This window comes from Ixodes scapularis, unplaced genomic scaffold (assembly GCF_016920785.2).
Source record: "Ixodes scapularis isolate PalLabHiFi unplaced genomic scaffold, ASM1692078v2 PGA_scaffold9__187_contigs__length_104089568, whole genome shotgun sequence".
Taxonomy (NCBI): domain Eukaryota; kingdom Metazoa; phylum Arthropoda; class Arachnida; order Ixodida; family Ixodidae; genus Ixodes; species Ixodes scapularis.
The window spans coordinates 57,652,050-57,676,039 of NW_024609884.1; the positions used below are offsets into that span (position 1 = coordinate 57,652,050).

Sequence of the window (23,990 nt, forward strand, 5' to 3'; positions counted from 1 at the left end):
GAAGCAGTGAGGTGCGTTATTGATGCCCTAAAAAAACTGACACACTAGACTCGCCTTCTATGACGATGCACGTGTCAAATGCACGAGCCACGGCACACTCCCTCTCCTTAATGGAATTTCCCAAGAACAGATTTCGGCCGTAGTCGACCTCTGCAAAAGAGCCGTCGCTGTTCTGCAGCACTTTTCCTGCGAAGATCTGTGAAGATGGGGCAGTGTTAGACCTGTTGACGGACAAGCTGTTAACGCTTCCTTGGACATACCTTGTCATCTCTCTTGGGCAAGATGTGGAACACACGTGGGTCCATTTGGCCATTGTTTTCGCGAAACTCGTGGAAGGTCCGTGCCACCACGTCTGGGGCTCCGAAGAATCCTCCGGTGACTACGCCAACGTTGTGCAACTTTGCTAGCTGTTTACCTATCTCCCTGAAAAAGATGTTAGTTCCTTTTTGAGAGTATGTGATGGGGTTCAAGGCAATTTTATAATTTTCTACTGAAATTTATGGCATATGTCAAATGCAAAAGCTGCTTGGAAGCGATAAATTGTTGGAGAGCGGCCAGACTTCAATTGAATCAGAATTAAGTGAAGCATTGGTCTCTTCCAACTGTTTGCACCACAGTTCTTCATATCATTAAATACAAATTGGAGGTAAGCAAGCTGTTAGAAATTGTTACTGTCAGGTCTTGCTCATTTTGGTTATTGAGTTGATTGTATGTTGTTGTGCATCTTTACTTACTTTTGTTTCAACCTTAAGCGAAATTGGAACAGTTTGAACGCTTGTTTTTATTGGTTCATTGTCTGCTGTCTCCGTTAGTCTACTTTATGTTGTCCTTTTACAGCACACACAATTGCTTCAATCCCTCTTCAAATTGAAGCTTGTAGTCTGTAGTAGATGATAATAAATGGGGAAAAATGCTAGCAAACACACCTGCAGATTTCTTCTGATCTTGTTGATTGGAGCTTGCTGCTTCCGGCAATATAAACACACGTCTCTATGCATGATATTTCTTTCTTCATGAAGCTAACCTATAGGAAAGAAAAGCAAAAGCTTTTATCCGATGACTATGCTTACATTATTTACCTATACTGTTAGTCCTTAGTTATGAAAAGCACTGATGTCAGCATGATAAAACAACAAGCACAATGTAAAGTACTGATAAAATTAATTGGACTATAAAAAAAAAGAATTGCCTGTCTAATGCGATAAAGGTGTGATAGCGTTAATAGGCATTGGTGGCATTGTGCATTAGTGCAGTTCACAGAGGTGTGTTTGAGTGTACTTAAATGCGTCTCATTCCTCTGCAACAACAACGCGCTGGTGTCATCTGCCTTGGAACACTTTTGATCATCTTTTTTCCTTTTTTTGTGCATCATTCTTTTGTCGCGAGCATGAAATGATTCCAACAGTGTTATAATTAGGCTTTCGTATTTTCAATAAATATCGATTAACGCCTGAGCAGGCGTGATCAAAATCGGGGAAAACTGAAAAACCCTTAATCAGAGCTGTCCCAGAAACATGGCCAAACCTCGTGGGAAGAAACTTTATCTCCAGCTTTATTTGCGTTGATCCGGAACATGTAAGACTCCTCTTTTTTTTTTCTTCGGAACCAGATATCTGATCAGTGCTGGAACGTTTCCCAAGTATTTGGCTCATGTGTATGTTCCCTGGACGTTTGGGAATTCCATACCAGTGTCCCTTTTTCATCAACATTAAGCCACAATTTTGCGTTTGACACCAAAAATGAATACCGAAAAACACAGAATTCGTGAAAACAAAATAAGAAACCCAAAAACTGCCCTGAATTTGCAGAGAACTTAAACCCCGAAAACACTGATCCCTAGTTAAAGCAGGGTGGAGAATAAAAATCAAGATGAATTAGATTGTGACTTAAACTGTAATTTAAATCTCACTGATTTGGCTGTGATGATTTAATTTAAACACATTTCCCCAATACAATACTTAAAATGCGAGGGGTGATCAATAAGTTTTGCCTTCTAGGCTGTAACATTTTTATATCAAAATGCAAGGGGTGATCAACAAGTTTTGCCTTCTAGTCTGTAACATTTTTATTCGGCAATGGAATTGAAAGATGTTGCATTGAAATGAAACTTTGGAATCTCCTCTTTTCCTGGAGCGCTTCGATTTTCAATATTGTTCCGACCAGCAATGCACTTCTGCTACTGGTGCGCTACTCTCCGCGTGCCATTGTCAATGATTGAGGGCGGCTGTTGACGACACCAACGGTGCACTGCGTTGGTAACCTCGTCATTGGACGCAAACTGTGTGCCCTTTAGATGTTAGAGAAACGGTCAAAAGTCTGTTGACGTGAGGTCCGGGCTGTGAAGTGAATGAGGCTTCTGCAGTTCCTCCAGCGCGGCTTTGGTGTTGTTTACAGTCACCCTCTATCATCTACGACGGCCTGCGGAGTATAGTGCACCGGTAGCTGAAGTGCATTGCTCCCAGCGGGGACTATATTGAAAATGCATGTGCTCCTGGGAAAGAGAAGACTCCAAACTTTCATTCGAATGTAATAGCTTCCAGTTCCATCATTGAATAAAAAGGTTACAGCTATATAAAAAAAATCACTTTTCCAAGCTGAAGTGATTTAAATCATGACAGTTTAATTTAAATAAAATAAAGCTGATTTACTTTTTTTTTTTTTTAATAAAAAAAAAATCGCTACATATTTTTTTTTCTTACTTGGCTGGACATTGCAAGAATAAGCTCAGATGTTTGCGTTCGCCTGCACCATGCGAAGAATGCACACACATTAGTTGCACACTTCGAACACGGGAAGCGGGACCGCTGGTGCAAAGACATTCTGAGGAAACCGAAACCTAGAAAAGCATCCAAGTTTAGCATTTTACTCAGAATGCCGTAAAATGCTGCACATGCTTTATTTCTAAAGTGGGTTGATAAGTGGTATTTGTCAATGACTAGAAATATTCCAACTAAAACCATACCTTTAAACTTCCCAATTGAAAAGTCAATCACTCAAAGTAATATAATTGTACTGACCATTATTATTTTTCTAAATAGGCCCTTGGCAGAAACTAGTACGACATGAACCTTTTTTCTCTGCGATGCATACTTTTCATGGGAAAGATGGCCGACGTTCGGTGAAGTGCCTTGTCTACTCGGCATCAACTATTTTTGTGCCATGTTGTCAGTGCTAGAGTCTCTGAATGTTTTCAGGGTACCGAAACTCCCAAGCTTCGTTTCAGAACCGAGTCGCGGCGCAGAAGTCGCGATCCCCAATATGGCGCTACCCTGTGCGGTTGAAGCAAAGCTCATACAGCGTAGTGTTCGTTCTCGTGCGAGCTCTTCAGTCCACTTTCCTGGCCCGTGTCAACACTGGTTTTATTAAAGTTCTGTCCTTTGTTCCGAGCGGTGCGTGACTTGCTCCTTGCTGCCTCTTCTCTCTCTCTCTCTCTTTGCCTCGAAACATATCTAAGTCGAGTGTTAGGCTTAGCGTCTAAGGCGTAGAGTTTGAAATGCAGCACCAGCACAACCAAAGCGAGGAAACGAGTCGGCAATCTCCTTTGGCGAACCAGATTAGCAGCTACTTGATATGAAAATATTTTAGAGAAAATTGAGACACCTTCTGTTCGGTCCTAACTCATTGATGCCCGCGTGGTAAGGCGGGCATCAATTCCGCGTTACCTGTGCGTACCCGCCGTGGTAACGCGGAAACGTTTTATAAAGTTTTTTGGTGGCGTTTTGGGCCAATCCACAAAATGGGTGACTGATAACTTCCGCCAGGGGCTAAACCAGCCAATCGAAACTGGATTCTGCGAGATTGACTACTGGTAAGCGGACTGAATGGAATTTGGTACTCTAAGAACATTCGGTGACTAGTCAATGCAGGCACGTAGCCGGGGGGGGGGGGCCCATGGCCAGCCCCAGCCCCCCGAAATCTTCCATTTTGCTGGGGCCACCTCTCCCCCCTCCCCCTCATACAGCATTTTGTCATGGGCGGGCCCTCCTCCGGAACAAAATCCTGGCTACATGCCTGAGTCAATGCTAGTGTAGCTTTTGCAGTGCTCCAATGCTGTGAAAGCTACTACATGAGCCTGTGCTTGGCTTCAATTAGCTTGCGAATGAGACGCAAGATGAAGCCACGTGATCTCACAGCAGTGTAAGGCTGCAGCACTGCAGAAGCTACGCTAGCCTGGAGCACGAAATAGTTGACGCTGAGTATGGGAATCGGCAGGAGCACACTATGACTCGTGAGAACTCTTTATAGCTGAAAAGCTGGGTCTAACAATTCCGACCCTCTTCATGCCCTAACTGTCCCCATTGGGGCGGTCCCTAAATCGGTGCAGACCCCCACCAATATTGTTGCAGGCCTCCAAGGGTATGGAGGCCTCCAAGGGTCCGCAGGCCTCCAAGGGTCCGCAGACCACAGTTTAAGAACCGCTTGTAATAAGGTGTTACGCCGCACGATAAGTGCAGTGGAATATCTTTCCAAGCTACTAACACACATGTAAAGCTTTCACTGACATGCATAATGAAATGCAGGCAGCAAACGACCTTAAAATCCCATATGGGCACCCACCCAAAATGAAGAAATAAATGATGAAAAGCATGAGGTGGGCTATCTTTGGAAATGAGACAGCAAAACTTTATCAAAAATTAATAATGAACATAGAAGGGGGGGGGGGGGGGCGGGGGAGACCCACTACTAACCAGGTGACACAAGAACTGATACAGCCCATCGCGGACGCGGCAAATTCGCGTTTCATAGTGCGATAAACACATGGGACTTTGCTACAAACTCCTATGTCATAAGAAAGGATACCACACACTATGGATGAAGCAGATTTGTGTTTCACGGTGCAATAGACACGCGGAAACCGGCTACAAGCTAGTGTGCCACGGCAACCAATATCGTGCGTGCGGATCGCTGACAAAAAACGCAGAAACTTGCTACGAACTCGCATGTCACAAGAACTAGTATCGCGCACGCAGATCGCGATAAAAACGTGGGAATCCACTGCGAACTCGCTTGTCAGACGTACCAATACCGCAGATCACGCAGTTGATGCGATTCCCACAATTACATATATTTAGCCATTCTGGCTAAATATCCGTAACATCGCCCACCCCCGATTCCCGTCGGACATTGCGTGATGTCCGACAGGATTCGGGGCTGGGCGATGTTACGGATATTTGGCCAAAAACACAGGATGGGCGACCTCACGGTGGGGGGTGCCCTTACGGGATATTACGGTACTATGCTTTTGACAGCAGCTCAAATGCGTGTCTAGCACAAGTGTAGCTATCGGTCTGCTCACCCAAGACTGTACAGTTGCCTCCACGGCAGCATCTTTCGGAGTCTCCGAGGAGTCCGGGCTCATTGCTCGTCTCACGCGGGTCTTCAGAGTGTTCTCAAACTGTGGGCTGTCCCTCTGAAATAAAGGCTGCCATGAATTTGTGCCCTAGAAAAATGGGTGACTAATGGTGCTCACAATGTAGTAAAGTCGTTGGGTGAATGTAGTGTTCCAAAGCACACTATCAGTCTTTGGGCATAGGCTACATCAGTTTTAGCCTACAATATGTCAGGTTTCAGGTCTGAAATCAATTTGCTTTATAACAACTCCGACTGATCCAATCATAATACCTGACAATCGTGCTGTAATTCTAATTCACAGCTTGCTCTGCCATGAAGAATAATCAATGATATTCCGTATACAGTTGCTAATATACAATGATTTTAGAAGGTGACTGCACGAGCAGACACCCTCTGGTGTTAAATGGACTCACAATGATGACATCATTGCCCATCAAGGAGGAGAACCAGCACGGGATGGGCCAGTCGTCGCACTTCACCAGAACAACATGCTTTCTGTGCTCGCAGTAGAACACCTGCATCAAGAAAGGGACAGTGAGGCCGAAACCAAAAGCTTCTGGTAGAAGCTTGTGCTAATAACCTGTTGCTCAGATGTCTTCGAGCCAGTGTAGTCCTTTGTGATGAGCACTATCACGACCTTAGCCCGAACTGCCTTTTGCTGGAAACGTTTCACCCTTTCTAGCTTTTCTCCCGCAAGTACAGATGCTACGCTGACATCGCTTGCTTGAGAGGCCAGGCGACACACAGCACGGTTTTCTGTAGAGAGGTATGAAAAATCCATTTCGTGCGACTGACGCTCTAGCTCACACTAAAGACCAATGATATACTACAAAACTGTGGTTCTAACATTGTTCTTCTCTTGAAAATAACTGTATGGGTTCAGTAAATGCTTGATTCAGGACAGTAGAAACAATAAGTTTACACCAAAAGCCCAGATAACACATTCATGTCGCCGTGGTGTCTATTATGAATATTTTTAGTTCCGCGTTTCACTTCCTAGAGGAACCTCTTTCAAAGAAATGTATCCATAGCTGTGCACTTCGAAGCAGTGGCTGGTCTGCCGCTCAGACAAATAAAATTGCTACTTTTGTCAACTTTGAGACTAGAGATATTGAAAAGGAGTATAATTTATATTTTTGATAATAAGCAGGAAAACCCCTGCAGTCTCTCTGCCAGACAGAATGTTGTCCATTAGATGCGACCTAGAAAACCTATTCGGTTCAGTCGGAGCTCAAATATCGTGCAAGACGGAGGGCTTCAGATGTCCCCGGTCAAAAGGGGCTGGGCAACTCACCCGCAGGTTCATGATCTCGAAGGGAACTCAGCCGCTTGTGCTCCAGAATGCGGTTGTGGGCATCCCTGTAGACATCGCTCAAGATGCGCTCGCCCTCCGGGATGGGTGCCAGCTCTCGCGGCGTGTTGGGATTAGTTGGAATGCTCTCCGTATCCGAGCAGCTGTCACGGCTCTCTGTTAGTTCCGTCGTGCTCCACACCTTTAAGCCGTCCCTCTCAAAGAGTCTAGCAATTTCTTGCGCCTGCAAGTGAGGTAAAGTGTTGACATCCATGTTCCTGTCATGCACCGGGTTGGGATAGTTACAATGTCCTTCTGCTTGGGGTGTGCACTGATCACAATAAGTTGTTTTGGCTCTAGCTGCTCCATCTGTTCCGCGAAGCCGTGGCTGTACCCAGTGGCCTCCACCCTCGACTGGGGCCTTGTCATGGGGATCTCTTCGACGGTCGCCAGGGTTCCCAGGTGGGAAGTTCGCTTGGGCTGCTGCCAAAGGAAACCGAAGCAAAGAAAATCTATCATTTCAAGTCCAGACTATCTAATGACGGGAACAAAGGGTTACCTTTATGGACGTCTTTGCCCGTCTCTCGGCTATCTGCTCCCTCTTGACAGTTTGCCGATACCGCTCGGCAATTTCTTTGGCTACCCGCTTAAGGTTGTTGTCGTCCCAGATGCGGTAATCATTCTTGTACATTTCACCCACGGCTGGCAGGGAGTCCAAGAAGCTATGAGTGTAGTCTCTTCCACAACATACCTGAGTCTGCTTACCTTGGCTGCTCTCATGCTCGCACAACTTCCAGGCCGCTATGTACTGTGTCGACGCAAATTGTATTGCCAAGCACTCCGGAGGCCAGCTCTCCAGAAAGTTGACTGGGATGATCACCTTGTGAAGGACGTCCGCTAGTTTCACCTAAAGGAAAGCTCTTCAAGTTTCCTCATGGGGGGCACAATAGGGCAACACAATTGAAATGAGACAAGGAGCTTACCTCTCGGTTTGTCCATTGAGTCTTCCCATACATAGGGCTTATAAGAGGCACGAACAGGTGGCATTCGCTCACGGCGTAATTTAAGGCATCTTGCCAGTCGCTGCCGATTTTGATTTCATCAATGTCCTGTGGCAGAATGAACATCAATAGATATTGAACACTTTTTTTCAGGCTCGCTTGTCAGGCTACTTACGAGGTACACGCTGAAATTCATCTTGAGCAACTCCTGTTTGAGGTTGAGTGCGTGCTGTGCAGTTTCAGCTCTGACATAGCTGATAAGGATGGGCTTTGGTTCACTTCTGAAAAGGAGGGTCACAGCTGAGCAAATGTGTCATTACTTCCGAGTGATACTTCGAAAATAAGTGAGTTGGTGACTGTTCACCTTGAGAAAAACAAAGCTGGAGACATAGAAGATATGCCTGCCCCCCCCCCCCGCTTCCCCCCCCCCCCCCCCCCGCTTCCCCCCCCCCCCCCCCCCCTTTTGCATGTTCCTCAGCCCGAGGTTATTTTCGGGATCACTTTAAACTTTATACCCATCGTCAAGTGCTGCAAAGTGACAGTGTAAATGTGCTAAATAAAAAAAAAATGTAAGCAGTCCGACATTTGGAGCAAATGTCCACAGGACATTCTAAAGCCCCATGGATGTCTAGAAATGTGTTCTGCTCGGTACTCTATGTAAAGTATATTAGTTTGTCACCTCCTATATGCACTGAACTAACACAATGTACTGAGCAAGCGCTAAACCACAATTGAAAAAAATAACCTTGTGGCATTGCAGGTGGGTGCTTGCTCAAGTCAAACATAAGCATACTTTACATACTGTATTGAATTTTGCCATAAAATGGAAAAAAGGGTGGGAACATGTGTGGGTGCAGGAGCAGATGCAGGAATTTCCTGAGGGGGGGGGGGGGGGGGGGGAGGGGTCAGGTGTTGGTCAGCGTACCATATGTTTAGGAACCCCCTCTCTTGTTTTACGCCCTAAATTTTACGTTTAAAAATCAAGAGGGGGTCAGGACATCCGGACCCCCCCTCTAAATCTGCCCCTGCGTGGGTGTGCGTGCTCAGTTTTTCAGTGCAAGTTAGTTCATTTAAATCTTTAGTCCCAAGGTCAGAGGCGTAGCCACGGGGGAAGGGGAAGAGACAGCCTTGGGTCTTGTGCGCTTTTTCCTCACTATTTGTCAGAAAATCAGCTGAACATGAGCTACCTTTTTTGATACATTTTGACATGGGTAGTTACAGAATGCAAAAAGGTGCTACCGATTTAAAGGAGCTGTGCAACAGTTTCAGTGCTTTGCTTAAATAATTTGGGAGTTGGTGTCTCGACCTTTCTGAAGTAAAGAACAAAAAACCGCTTTTGCCTGCATGTCCTAGTTTTTATTTTAAAAATGGACAAAGATTGAGTTTTTTGGCACCGCTCAACTCCTTCACCATCTTCCGAGTCACGTGCACTGTGACGTCAATGGGGTTTGCGCGGGGTTCCGGTGAAGCTCTCTCTCTTTAGAGCCATTAGTGAGCAGCGAGAACTCATCCGCTCGTGACCTGGTCCTGGCGGGCGCAGCGCGAACAATATGGTGAAAGGAGGAAAGTCTCATCCGGGTCCGGCCATCCCCGTCCCCTTCTGGGCTTCTGGCGGCTGTTCGCGGTAGTAGATAGAGCTGACGGTTTTGTGGACCTAGGATAGATGGCGCGACTAAAACTCCGTATAATAAAAGTTTTGTCGATGCCAGGTTTTTGACGCATTTATATTTATGTTAAAACCACAAGATTTATATAAAAAAAAAAAAACTTTTATCAAGCAGGTATTTGCACAACTTGCTATCTTTCTACAAGACCCCCATTAACGTCACGCCGCGTGTTTCTCATGGCCGCCGCTCGCGGCTGCAGGTCCGTGGATATCCTAAGTTTTGCCTCACGATTACGCGGTGGAATCGCAACATTTCGAAGGAAGAGGTGTGTTTTCTGTCCTTTGTGACAAGGTGAACAATGCCAAAAGTAGATGCCAATTTTTTCAGCGTTAAAATCGTTGCACAGCTCCTTTAAAGCCACGATGCAGGTGAGCTGGTTTAATAGAAACATTGGTGTTTGCATCCACACTTATCTACTCTGTCCTCATACTCCAGGGTTAGAATGGCCACCACTTTTGCTACATTGTAGTTGCCCCACATGTCGCCCAGGTCAAACAAACAAGAACACAAAGAGAACAGAAAAATAATTAATTTTCCTTTTTTTTTTTTTGTGACGTGTTTGACATCTATTTGTACTTGAAAAGTTGCTCGTTGCCAAACCTGTTAACGACGGCATTTGCTCAGCGTGTGCACCTTTGTGCTTTGTTTTAGAAATTGGCCCTAGAAGTCAAACTTGTTAATCGCCAAGTCGATCCTCGGATCTCTTGCACTCGCAACCGCTGTAAAGAATGCCTTGCTGCTGTTGAAGGACAAGGGCCTGATTGCAAAAAAATATTGATATAATTTACTGGTACTCTGAATGCCTTGAGTTTTGTAAGTTCCTAGAAATTATAGGAAATATTGGGAAGATGTTATGTCAATGTTCCCCCTCCCCCATCCTAGAGGTAAGTCTCCTTAAAGGGCTACTCCACCGATTTTTTCATTGTCTCCGATTTGCTTGAAATTTTGCTAAACTAACAAACATCGCGAAAATAGTATCCCGAATATTAGGTCAAAATATTGTTTTTTCGCGAAGTTATTGAATTTACAGTTTTTGTCCTCACCGTGTTTTTCAAGCTCGAAGTCTCTACTGGCAACAGTGAAAAAGTGACGTCAGTGGAAGGCAGGGGTTCACTCTTTGGGCTGTAGATTTTGTTTTAAACTGATTCGAAGCAGTTTCATGGTGTCAAATGAATGCTTGGGAAGCTCGTTGCAGTACCCGCGCTCCAGCACGGAGCAAATGATCGGCATATTCTATTTTTTGGCTGCTTGCTCGACTGGCAAGCCTGCCTGCCACTGACGTCACGGCCCTGAAAAGCGCGCGTATATTTGAATGTTGGTTTTTGCATCGTTTTCATTTGCCGATTTCGCAATAACTATTATGAATTTCGGGATTCTACATAGCATACCAGAAAGGGTAAAGGCCGGGGAGTCGGAAAATATAGTTAGTTGAGGTAGTTCAAAAAATCGGTGGACTACCCCTTTAAAGGCCGACGTACACTTCGCGCTCTCCCCTTTTGTCCGCCTCCTCCTTTCCTATATGCACTCCACTTTTCACCTTGCTTCAACTTTACTTCCCTCGCAGCTTAGGAGAGGAGAGCGCTAAGAGGATTATCTTCCCTGCAGAAAACTGAGGTTGTACGTCGGCCTTTAACATTGCAATCTCGCTACACCACTGCCTGAGGTTACATACATGCCAAGAAATGTGCTAGGAAGGTAAAGAGTGGTACATAGTCAAACTGAACATGTTTAGGCACTTTCAGTGACTGTCGCACAAATCACAGGCGTATGTCGCACAACCTTGCATTAGGAAAAATATGCAAAAGTCATCCTTAACACTTCTTGCCCCAAAAGTGAAAGCCACGGATATGGCATTGGAGATGCAAAATTAAATACATGCAACAGGCATGCAGAGGTGAAAGGCAAAATACATTCTTTTCATGCAACAAGTGAGCAGGCAGTTGAAGTGAAAAGATGCACAAGATGGCCGCCACAAAGAAAGAAAAAGGAAGCGGTGCATGGTTTGGAAGCTATGGCACACTGCTACAGTCTAAGTTCATTACAACAGACATTTGGATATAACATACCGATTTGTGAAGTTCGGTTGCTTTCCTCTACATACCGTTGACTCAACTTAATATCTGCATACAACATACTCTTGCAACGGACCGAAATCTTGGTCAAAATCAAGGTCTGTTATAACGAGCTTAGACTGTAGTCGGAGTTAGCCAGAACTCGCCCCTTTGGAAATTTTGTCTTTTTTCTAGGCATATGCATGTTCTACGGCAGTGGTTTTCAAATTGGGGTCCGCAAAGGCATTCTAGGGGTCCGCGAAGCCCTGCCTCATCAGTCAAGCCCGACAATAAAGGTTGCAATTTTTCAGATTGAGAAGAAACATTCAAAATTTCCGGTGAGTTTTCTGCTGTGTACGTCAACGAGAGAAATCTACAGCGTGTCACAAAAGAAAATTTACACGGTCTTTTTTACCGCAAAAATAAACTAGGCATCGCCGAACGCTCATTCTCCGCCCAAAGGTAGCGCTAGAGGTCACACCCAGATGCCAAAGTTTCAGCCCGATCCGATAACTTGATAAAAAGTTATAACTGATTTTCTGAAAATTTCAATGGCAAAATGGAGCCCATTTTTGCCCGTTTTCGGTTTCTAGTGCCATAGAGCCCCATGTGTTCGAAAACTCCGTCGGCCGCCATTTTCCCATTTAAATTTTCAGAAAATCGGTTATAACTTTTTATCAAGTTATCAAATCGGGCTGAAACTTTGGCATCTGGTTGTGACCTCTACCTTTGGGCGGAGAATGAGCGTTCGGCGATGTTTAGTTTATTCTTGCGGTAAAAAAGCCCGTGTAAATTTTCTTTTCTTTGGGCGGAGAATGAGCGTTCGGCGATGCCCAGTTTATTCTTGCGGTAAAAAAGCCCGTGTAAATTTTCTTTTCTGACACCCTGTACTTCACGCTAGCCCTTAGTTATATCCACTTATTAGCTCATTATCATGATTAACATATACCTTCCCCTTGCCACGGACGGGGTCCTCCACCATCTACGCCGATCCACAAGGGGTCCACGAAACATCAGTGGTTGAGAACCACTGTTCTACTGCGCTAGAATTGGATTTTGTGCCCTCGTAGCCTTTTCTACATCCATATGACATCTTCAGGACATGTATCTTCCAGGAGACATTGTCAGTTTTAACTAGGACAGAAAGGCAACTGTGCGCTGTGGTGAGGTGTTGTTCACACAGTTCATGTCAGCTGTATACACAGAACCCATAGAAGACAAAATTTTAATAAGCAACTCGCTAGCAATTGAAACATAGCTCGTATCTATATTTGGCAAATCTTGACTGAGGTCAAATGAAAACTACTGCCATAAAATCTAATAGAGTACCACAAAAACTGCTCTAACCTGACAGCAGCACAGAGTTAAAATTTTAAAACAGAAAGGTGCATCACGGTTACACAAAAAAGTGACTGCTCATTTTTCCTATGGTGCGTCAAAATTTGCAGTGAAATTTGGTGTTCAATCTAGCCTGCTCGAGCAAAATCCAAAGCGAGGATCTCGTGTTTATACTAACTGCGGCACGCAATGTATGTATTATGCTCCCACATCTCTGTTTTACTCGAACTGCAGTGCCCCGTTTTTGCTGCAGGTGCTTTCAACCAGACCCCAGTACTAGTTCTGCGCAAGTGGGGTGTAAGTCAGGGTACCTAGTTCAAAAAACTGCAAATGTCCACAATACATATGACAGCATAACTAGAAAGAAATATATACTCATATTGGGAGGGAGGGGGGGGGGGGGGGGGGGGGCTAAACACTCTAAAAGCTGGTTCCCGCAGCTGCGTTTGAGTGTGAAAGCACGTTGCATCCGCTTTCAACCAGAGAACATGGAACACCTTTGACCTGCGTGAACTCCAACTTAATCCTAAGACACCACTGCGGTGGCGCTGCTGCCGGCACTGCGCATGAGCATAGTGACGTAGCCAGGGGGGGGGGGGGGAGGCTTATGGGGCTTCAGCCCCCCCCCCCCCCCTTCCCCGAAATAATCCAGTCAACCCTATAATATACATATGCATCTTGAAACCCCTTACGTCATGAACACCTCGGCCATCAGCCCCCTCCCGAAAAAAATTCCTGGCTATGCCACTGGCACAGACTCTTCACCTCGCGTGAATTCGGTTTCTGTGCAGTACCCACACCTGGTGTGGGCAAACTTGGGCTTGTTTGGAAATTACGTGTTGGTCTATATTTCTGAATCTTTTAGGCATCATTATTTTACCATAGTCGAAATAACTCTGACAATGTTATAAGTAACTTGTAGATGGCATGCAGATTTGATCTCGCAAATACTGCAAAAAGCTTCAGTCTAGTTCTACGCAAGTCGGAAGGGAATGATGCCAGCGGTTGCAATGCAGTCGATCACACTCAAATGCAAATGTGTGAACCAGCTGAGAGAGGTTCATTAACTGAGAAGCTCGGGTACCTATGTCTTCATCCTTACCCGCTCTTTTTTTTTTTTTTTTTCCCCAAGGTGTGTTTGAGAGTGGAGACCTGTTTTGAACAACAAAACAAGGACTGATACAAGGAAAAGGGAAGCAATAGGACACCTATGTCAGAGTGTGCAAGTGATTGCAGTGACATGAAAATCATATGCTGGAGCAGCAGTGTTGTTGAAGTTTCTGCATTATGTCAACCTAGCCAGCAGCTCTTCATACATTAGACCAAGTTAATGCTTCTTTGCTCTTCGTTTGTTTTGCCTCCTTCCTCAATTTATGCATTTTCCACCGAGACACGACGTATACACCAAACGAGAACGAGCACTCGGTGTGCTTCGCCAGCTTGCTCGAAGCAACAAGCATGAAATGAGCACACTAACGACAGGGTTACCAGTCTTATGTGCTAGTGTTCTGTGTGCTTCCGATAACAATGGCTTTAGCTTACTAGAATGGACAGTTGGGTCAGTTGGTATGAATTCATGATGTAAAAACAGCACAAAAATACAAGGACAAAGGGGACTCCCCTTTGTCCTTGTATTTTTGTTGATAGTTTGCGCCTTGTCCTGCGTGTTCTCGGAGAACACACAGGACAAGGCGCAAACTATCAACTTCCTTATTTCGAAAAAGAAAAGCTCGTGTTTATGCGTGCCCACGTGAACACCATTGCGTTTTTAAAAAGAAAGGTGATAGCACCTTGTCATGTGTGTTCTCTCTTTGTCCTTGTATTTTCTCGCTGTTTTTACATGATGAATGTCTACCATCTTGAGCAAGCCTGCCCTGCTTTCTTGAAGCTTTAAAAAAAGATCTACATAATATGACACCCTCAATTAAAACACTGATTAGTAAAGTCCCGTATGAACGCCCGCCCCCGAGAGGACGCCCATCTCGTTTTCTGGGCTGAATATTCAAACATCGAAATTCCGAAATATCTATCCTCCAATTACCACCGGATATCGATCACGCGATGTCGGACGGGAGTCGCATCAACCGCGACAAGCGTGTTCGCCGCGAGACACTGATCTCTGAAGCTAACAGTACTGAAAAATAGTTTCATTTTTTACACCGATCGCAATACAAATTTCGACTCAGCTGCATAAAAGTCTCAGGATTTTGTGCGGTCACGTGTCTACTGGTCAAAATTGTACAACATGGCGGCAGTAAGGTGGGGGTAAAGCATGAAACACCTGAGCGGTGAAGCGGCGCCGCTAGGCGCGTCACAGGCGCACCGCGCAGCTTAATCTGTGTTGACCAGATCCGAGCGACGCCGCGCGAAAGTGACGTAGAGACGCCAGCACCGGTTGCTATGATACTGCCGCGCGACGCCCGTTTTCATCGCTCATGTGTCCCCTGCTTAAGCCCTTCTACCTCGTTGGAACCATCGCAGTCTTTGAAAAACTTGCTCACGCATTCCCCAGCGCTCCCCAAAACGAGAAAGCAGGTTCCGTGAACGGAGAACCGGATACGCATCGTCGAGTGGAGCGAGCGAACACATGAGCCTCCTCTCTTTTCTTGGCTTCTGATTGGTCGAACACAACGCGCGGCCGCAACTGCCATGTCCAAAGTTGAGCCGGTCTCTACTCCCGTGCGCCGCGATGCGAGGGGTTGCGCAACGGCGCGTATCTACCGCAAGCAAACGCTTCTGGCCGCAAGGATGCCGCAACGCACTCAAACTTGCTCAAACGCGAATCTGCTGCGTCCGCAATCTGCGGTCTCCGTTCCCGTGACACGCAGACATGCAAATTCATAACTCCTTCCCGCGTTTCTTTATTTTTTTTCCCCCGGCGATCTGCGCGCGATATTGGTTTCCGTGATGCGCGAGTTTGTAGCGGTTTCCCGTGTTTATCGCACAGTTACACGCCAATCTGCTGCGTCCTCAATCCGCGGTATTAGTTCCCGCGATCTGCACGCGCGATCCTGTGGCACCCGAGTTTGTAGCGGGTTCTTGCGTGTAGGAACACTGACACCCCCAATTTTTAGAGCGCAGCTCTTAGGGGCCCGTTTCCGGCTTGAGCAGCGTCGCCGTCGCCGTCGGCGTAACCGCGCGGTGCATTATGGGAAATGTCCCATAATGCACCGCGCGAGCCTTTCCCCCGAGGTCACGTCACTCCCCTGAGGCCACGTGATCCCCTCCCCGAGGTCACGTGACCCCCCTCCCCTGGAGTCACGTGACCCCCGATGACGTCATCAGAGACGTCACTGATGACGTCACCGGCATCCACATCGTCATCATCACTGATGACGTCATCAGTGACGTCGTCACCGGCATCCGCATCGTCATCATCACTGATGGCGTCATCGCCATTGATGACGTCATCAGTGACGTCATCGGCATCGTCACGTGACTCCCAAGGTCACGTGACCCCCCTCCCCCGGAGTCACGTGACTCCCGATGACGTCATCAGAGACGTCACTGATGACGTCACCGGCATCCGCATCGTCATCATCACTGACGACGTCATCAGTGACGTCGTCACCGGCATCCGCATCGTCATCACTGATGACGTCATCGGCATCGTCACGTGACCCCCAAGGTCACGTGATCCCCCCCAGTACCCTTCCCTCCTCCTCCTCAAGGGCTGCGCTCTAATTCGGCGTTACAGGGAGTTGTAAACGGCTTTGACTTTTTTTTAAATTTTTGTCAGGTGATTTATTATGGTGTCAGAACCCAATCAATATATTTCTACAGTGTCACGTATATTATTAATAACCCCCCCCCCCCAAAAAAAAAATAAATAAATAAAAATAACTCAATTGCTCGAAACCGAAACTGGACCGGGGAGGAAGAAATATAGAGCAGAAAGACGCCGGAATTCACGTGGCTGTGCTTTTTTTTTTCTTTGAGTCAACGTATTAGCAGCTTTTTAGAAGCCACGAGAAAGGACTATCATATATTTTGTCCATTTTTAGCATTGAGTGTGTGCCCTCAATGACCCACGACTTCGATTTTCTTTGGTGGTTGTGTCTAAACCATAAAAAACGGCACGTGACCACGGAGAAGAGAGTGAGCGCGACTCAAACCGGCCAGTTCTCGATCGGCGGTTTTCGAACTCAAACCGGCCAGTTCTCGATCGGCGGAAAGAAAACGAATTTCGAGCCGCAAATTGTGTTCTGGGTAATTGGGCTCTCGTATGTCATTAAAAAAAGAAAAAAGAAAAAAGAAAAACTTCGGCGAGCATAAATACCCTGTCAGTGTCCCTTTAACGTACTGTGAAGAGCGAATGTGCTGTGTCTGCGGTAATCATTCCTGTGACAGGGGATCTCGTAGCGAATTCCCGCGTACTTATCGGGGAACGCGAATTTGCCGAATCCGCGACCTGTAATAGCGGGGGGGGGGGGGGGGGGGGGTGCTAAGGTGCCATAGCAAATTTCAGGTTACAAAATCGCCACGTTAACATGCACTCGTCTTCTCGTACAACCAACAGATGTTAACACACAATCAGACCGTCTCGAAAGATGCACGTGCTCATTCCCGTACAATGGTAGCACCTTACCTCACCGACCACCGACCAAACCAGCCGGAAGAAAACCTGATCAAGAAACATGACATGAACAGAACAGAGGAAACATTAAACTGCAAGCTTCTCCACCTTGCCGCCACTCTGAACAGCAAAACACCTAAATTACTAAGAAACAGATAGGGAGCAAGAACCCCAAGTGCAGAGCAAAAAATAAAGTAGCAAGTAACGTGTAAAAAAAACAAAAAAAAACTTTCAGCCTTTCCACTCTGGTGAAGAAGGAAGACCAGCGGAGCTGTACAATGGAACGTAATGGCCGGCCGCTAGTCGGCAAGCCAGAGTGGAAAGGCTGTCGCCATCTATGAGCGACGGCGGCAACCAGATACGTGGTTTGCCGCCGTCGCTCATAGATGGCGGTAGGTGTCCAGAGTTCGGTGTCTTCGTTCCTTTGCGGGGGACACGATCCTGGGGAAACTAGCCCTTAACAACTCAGCTGTTAAAAAAAAAAAAAAAAAAAAAAAAAAGCAAGCCAGATGGGAGAAGAAATGCAAGCTCGTTTTCTGTGGTTTAGGATTTTACTAACCTCACTGTCTTACGGTAGTAAACCTATAAGAAATATTTTATTGCTAAGTGACTTGGCGTGCCAGAAATGCATCATCCTAGATTCTGTTCAAAGCAATCAAGAATTGAAGTCCTGCTTATTTCTCAAGTTCACGAAAAATTTAATATGCCAAGATTGAAAATGATTTCATACTGCATATAGATCTAATACAGTCACATGAGTAGAAATATATTTTGTTTTCTGCCCCATGTCTGCATAAGATAAATGAAGCTAACAAAAAGTACGGAATAATCAGCTTTGTGGTATCCCGGTACAGCAAGGAATGTTTCTTCTTTCGCTTTCATATGTCCGTGGGAATTGGTAGAGTGTAGGGCAAACAAAGTTTTGATTTCGTGTTTTCATAAAAAAAAAGGGGGCACAGACATTATTTTTGAGTATTTTTATCTGTTTCGTTATTGTCTGCCTTAAGTTAGGCTATTACTTGGACAAGGTCATAATCCTCTTTACCAGACCCAAGGTTCGGTAGAGCCTGTTTGAGTACTGGGCGACAAGTCCGCCTGGGGCTGTCGCCGTCGTTCCCTGCACGACTGTCTGGGTCTCGCATGTTGTTTGGCAGTTAGACGTTGTCACCAGCCTCGTACGCCTACACACAAAATGGCCATGTATAGTAAACCGTGTAAGGAGACTCGATCCCTGCTGCCTCTTTGTGATCTATCTGCCATTTCTTTCCCGGTCTCGGGGCTTTTTTCCACCGAGTCAAGCCCCAAGCAAGTAGTGCAGAGTTCCCAGAAGCTCTAAGGAAGGCATTAAGAGCAGAAAGAGAATGCCAGGGAAGTGAGACTGCGCTGCAGCCAGGCATTTACTCACCGCCCAAAGCGCACAGACTTTTTCCGTTTGCCGTCCCACTCGTCCGAAGTCATTGAGGTGACCTGTGAGGATGTCGAGGTCGGCCGCTGGGTCATCAGGGTGCTCGGCAGTGGAGGCAAAATGGGAGGGGGCATGATGTTTCCCGTGGGCACCGTCCCCAGCTGGATGAAGAGGTTGCGGTTGTTGAGCACGTCCAGGACAGTCAACGCTGCCTCCTGCCGCGTCGTGATGGGCCAGCCATTGCCTTCCACAAACCGGAATTCTGGCCGGGCTGTCTTAGGGTCGTGCAGCTGGAAACGGAACCGGTCAGAAAGGGCTGTCAGCGAGCTTGGACTAGCAAAGGCAACGCTTGCAGAGAGTACCTGCTCAATGACGGCATCTCGGAACTGCCTCAAGATGGCGTTGTAGTCGCTGAAGACGAAACCAAGGGAGTTTCCTCCAGTTGACAGCACCCCTATCCTGGGTTTTTCTTTTAAGGGGAGAGAAACGGACAGCGATAAGAGTGTTTGGATTACATTTTGCACCGTATCGAGAGTTACTGGAGATAAAGGCTAATACAGATATGCCACTGTCTGGAAATTTAGGTTTAATAGACAAATAAAAGAAAAGGAACATTAGTGAGATTTAGTGTCGCGTATACGAGCGAACGCAAGCACTGCGAATGCGTTAGCGTTGCGTGCTCCACACTGCATATGCGCGGAGCCCAAACTGCGGTCTTGAATTGGCGCATGGCGACGACGCGCATGTGCAGCGTGGAGAACGCAACGTAAACGCACGGCGCTTGCGTTTGCTCAGATACGCCATACTCAAATAATATCATTTCAAATTTCTGCGTTACAACATAGCTTGTGTATTAGTGACATTGTGATACATACACAGGCTGTTTGGTTTTAATTGGGACAGGTTTCTTTTAGAAAAGAGGGTTCCCGCTACATGGATATTAGAGAGTTTTAGTAAATCGTTCTGATACCCCCGATAACGATACGATGCATGCACAAAGGCGGCGGCGCAGTATCGGGTATCGTTATCGGAGTCATCGGAACATTCTACTAAAATTACTGTCTTCACTCTGTTTATTGGGCTCGGCGGACATTAAGTGGGGTTTTAACTCACAATCAACTGGCTAATTAACGGCTACTTAAATTTCCAATTAATGATTGTATGGGACATTTTGCACTTGCACCTTTGAAGACAGTCATTATTAGCGGGCGAATCAATTTAAACAATTCGTGAAAAGGTAACGAACTTCAAAATATTTATCAGTCATTTTAAGACTTCCTGTCAATTCCAAAACTGGATGCACAAGTAGCGCCGCATGGCCTGCTTAGTGCTTACAATGATGCACATAAAAGGGGCATACTCGTGACGGGCATCGTTAACTCGGCAGCGGGGCATTACCACTCCCGTCAACAACATGCTATCAAAATAACGAAGAGGTTTGCATCCACGCCACTTTTCTACGCATCGTTGCGGGAAGACCTTGCGGCGCTCCTTCTACACTCAGTTTCAAAACCAGACGGCAAAAAGATGAAAAATGGAACTATGAATATATCAAAGCCCGTTGCTTTTTCTCTAAATGTGCGAATTGGTTTAGCCTCTAATAAGCATTTTCAATACTGCAATTACAAATGGAACAATGAACCATTAATTAAAAGTTAATGAACAAATCTTAGTTAATTAGCCAATTGATGGTGATGGTTCTTCCCCGTCTAACATTCACTGAGCCTGATCAACTCGGAGTTAAAGGGATACTGAATCGAAACTTGAAGAAATAAGTCGAATAGGATCAGCTAAACCTGTAAGTGATAATCGCATGCTTGTATTTCAGGCCCCGGATGGCTATATTTTTTGTTCTAAATGCCGGGAGTTTGGCGAGTTTTCATTGTTTGTTTACTCTGTCAAGGAGCCACACATGTGCTCGTCAGCAATGTTTGTTGCGGGGGTTGCCTAAAGGGATACTACAACAAAATTTCGGCGCTTATTTCTCGGTCTATTAGTGTTCAATGGAGCACTATCACATCAGACACACCTATCTCTTGTTGAAAAAGACACGAAAAGGAATTTTAAAACAAATTAAACGATTAGCAAAGAGCACCCGCTGGATGTCGCTCACGCCTCGTTTGTAATGCCCATCTAGGAGCCTTGACAGGTAGTGACGGTAGCTGTCTCGCCTCCGGCTACGACGAGAGAAGAGCTGAAGGAGGAACTCCCCTCTCCCCGAGACGATCTCTTTTGTTTGTCCCAGAACTCGCTACTGTCTCTCTACAAGATTATAGAAGATTAACCCGTCACTAAAAATTTGTACAGACAGCTTTGGGGTTACTTGCGGTGGCCCAATCGCTGGTGTGCTTCGGCTGCTTTCAGCGGATGCTACGAGCCATCAGAGCCTATCCAAGGCCGTGTGAATGTCACGTGACCTTGGAGAGGGGGCACAGCGACTCGCGGAAAGCGTATCACGGGCTACGCCCACACAGCGAGATTGGCTGGAATAGCTCGCAGCGTCCGCTGCGTCCGGACGTAAAGTCCCGAGACAATCTACGTCACGATTGCGGCGGATGTGTGCTATCCGCTGGCTGCTCTCCGAGCGTTTGCCAGAGTGGGCCGTTTATAACGAAAAATGCAGTCATCTGACTCAAAATACAAACGTGCGATTGTCATCTATACGGATATAGGGGGCCATATACAGCCTATTTGTGAACACGACGGGTATATTTCAAATTTCGTTGAAGTATCCCTTTAAAGAGATACTGAACCAAAATTTCGACCTTACAAAACAGGGCTGGTGCGATAGGCGAGACGCTGCAGAATACAAAAACACCACTCATACAGCGTTATCTCTTATGGATGGCCGTATTTTTGGAAAAAAAAGTGCGCAATTGAACAAGGCCGACGAGACAAGTGACGTCACGATTCTTATTCCCTCTCCTGCTCACTTCGTCCCGTCGAGCTGGTGAACCGAAGCAAGGAGAGAAGCGAGGCCGCTTCCCTTCATTCTCAACTGTTCCAGGAGGATATTGACGTCAGAGTCCTCGCTTGATCGCGCCCTTCTTTTCAAAAAAAAAAAAAAAAATACGGCCATCCGTTTGAGATATTAATGTGTGAATGAGATTTTGGAGTTCGTAGCGTCCCGTTCAACGCTTCTATGGTCTTATTTTGCGAAATCCAAATTTCGGTTCAGTATACCTTTAACCGCGCTTCCGCCACTGCTCTGCTGGTTCAATCTTCCTCTGCTGAGCGTCACGTCAGCATCGCGTTGCGATTCTCTATAGCCCAGCGGATCGTAAAATCGGTTATAAAAGATCGTTCCCGAAGCGGTTACCAGCAGCGCGGTGCCAGTAAGGTTCCGCTCCAGGTGTGAACAGGTATTTACGTGGCTCTTGCGGACACTCTTGTAGTTTAAACGTATTTTCCCGGACGTCTGCTCCCTCCCGCATCCTTGAAGCCACAAAAAACGCCACGGCGATTTGTTTACATGTACGCCGCTTTGCAGAGCCGTGCGGGCCGTCCCCTTTTAGCAACCATGGTAGTTATGTTAACTTCGTAGCGATTGAGATCGTAGCAGTCGACCAAGGTGGCTATCCCGTCATCGGTAGAGCTGGGCATTTGGGCCGGTTTAAATCAAGATTACATCGCACAAACACAATCCCTAGACATGCGTTGCCGGAAAGACCACCCGAAACTGAAACCAATGGTGGCCAACTTTGCCATGACTTTCTTCACCAAAGCGCCTCAGTGCTACGTTCAGGTCTAAGTAATTTCTATGAGTGAGCGTACTTCGCTTTGTGGCGCTGCTCTTACTGACATGATGACGTCACGACATTCCATCAAAGCTTCACAGACATCCACCAGGTGGCTTTTGGTTATCGTTTAATTCAGTTTAAAATATCTTTTCTTGCGTTTTCCTACGAAATATTGGTATTGGTGAAGTCCTACTTTAACTCGCTTCATGTTGACGCAAAGAAATAAGCTCCGAAATCTGGTTTCCATACCCCTTTAATACGCTATGCATGTAGCGGTCACCTCTTTCAAGTTTAATCTATACGAATTAAAAACAAACACCTGCCTACTTTGCGGTTAGTCTTGTGTATTGCGGCCACTTTTACAACCATTTAAATGTTGAAAACCAAATCAAACAGGATTGCCCTTCTAAGACAAATTCGGGGAAGCCTGGTCAGCATGGCTAGAAATCACATGAAACTTGATGCCCACTTTGCTGAGCAAATAGCAAAGTGGGACAGGCAAAAATACTAGATACGCATGGAAAGAATAATTGAAATATTAACTATTAAATTACAAGTTTTTTATGTTCTCCAATCCTTCATTAGCACAATTAAAATAAATTTGTACTGCAAAAGTAAAACATTCAACAGTGGATGCATCCCGTCTGACTGCCTTATCTCTTCAGTAAAAATTAGCGTCCATGAATACAAGACCAAATGTTACAGAGATGGTGGATACCAGGGGTCATGGTACATAACGCTCGTTTGTAGAAATAATTAGTAATTTATTTTAAGTGAATTAAGAGCCAAAAGAAGAGAGGGTGGTACTTAAGGGCTGCTCTAATCTTTCATTCGATTTAAAGGTATTCACATTTGTAACGCATTCATCTGTCAGATAAACCTTGCTAATTCATATTGTACAACCTCATGTATATTTTGAATAGGGTGTTTTCACATGACGTGAACTCGCCATTTTGTTGTCAGAGAGAGTGAGTGAGAAAATGTTTTATTTATCCGAAGAGAAAAATAATAAAGAGGCGTGATGGGAAGCGTATACGCTTTTGTGCACTACCGATCTGAGGGTGTCACGTGAATGTTCAATATGGCAAATTGCTAGGCAATTGTACTTCATGCGTGAAACGTTCTAGCGTTACAAACGTTTATAGCACCATTTAGCAGCACGTCTAGCCTATTCAGCCAGACGTTTACGTTCACGGCACTGTTCATCAGATAATTTAACGCATGGCATGTGTACACTTGAAATGATAAACCTGGTGATCTTCCTGAACCTTCTAACCGACTCCTCTACCTCGTCGACTATCTCTTCTCCTCACTCCACCCCTGGTCACATGACCTCCCTGTTAACCCATCAGCGTCAAGCACCTCACTCCTCCTCTCCCACCCGTCACCCAATCAGTGTCGAGCACCTCACTTTTCTCCCACCCGCCAACCAATTAGTGTCGAGCCTCGCGGCCACGATTTTATCCGGGCTTCACTTTTGGGCTTCACGAAATGCCGAACACCTAGCCAAAGAACGTTTCACGTTAAAATGCTCGCTTTTAGCACGCGCCAAACAGCACATAACAACAA

The 23,990-nt window shown here is 45.9% G+C and overlaps 1 protein-coding gene across 7 annotated transcripts in view; it reads right to left on the reverse strand.

The window, feature by feature from the left end:
- LOC8051511 overlaps positions 1 to 23,990 on the reverse strand; it is a 105,217-nt gene that overhangs the window by 1,098 nt on the left and 80,129 nt on the right. For 2 of the 7 annotated variants that reach the window (XM_040498628.2, XM_040498627.2), the window contains exons 3-15: positions 19,044 to 19,150; positions 18,682 to 18,971; positions 7,820 to 7,925; positions 7,627 to 7,752; positions 7,203 to 7,550; positions 6,950 to 7,126; positions 6,647 to 6,887; positions 5,933 to 6,108; positions 5,766 to 5,867; positions 5,297 to 5,410; positions 927 to 1,024; positions 261 to 423; positions 55 to 196 (exon numbers count right to left, since the gene is read on the reverse strand). In XM_040498628.2, the coding sequence (XP_040354562.2) occupies positions 55 to 196; positions 261 to 423; positions 927 to 1,024; positions 5,297 to 5,410; positions 5,766 to 5,867; positions 5,933 to 6,108; positions 6,647 to 6,887; positions 6,950 to 7,126; positions 7,203 to 7,550; positions 7,627 to 7,752; positions 7,820 to 7,925; positions 18,682 to 18,971; positions 19,044 to 19,150 (2,190 nt within the window). Of the gene's footprint in view, positions 1 to 54; positions 197 to 260; positions 424 to 926; positions 1,025 to 5,296; positions 5,411 to 5,765; positions 5,868 to 5,932; positions 6,109 to 6,646; positions 6,888 to 6,949; positions 7,127 to 7,202; positions 7,551 to 7,626; positions 7,753 to 7,819; positions 7,926 to 17,288; positions 17,325 to 18,681; positions 18,972 to 19,043; positions 19,151 to 23,990 lie in introns of all 7 variants that reach the window. The other 5 variants (XM_040498629.2, XM_040498630.2, XM_040498631.2 and 2 more) reach the window with 5 other exon arrangements.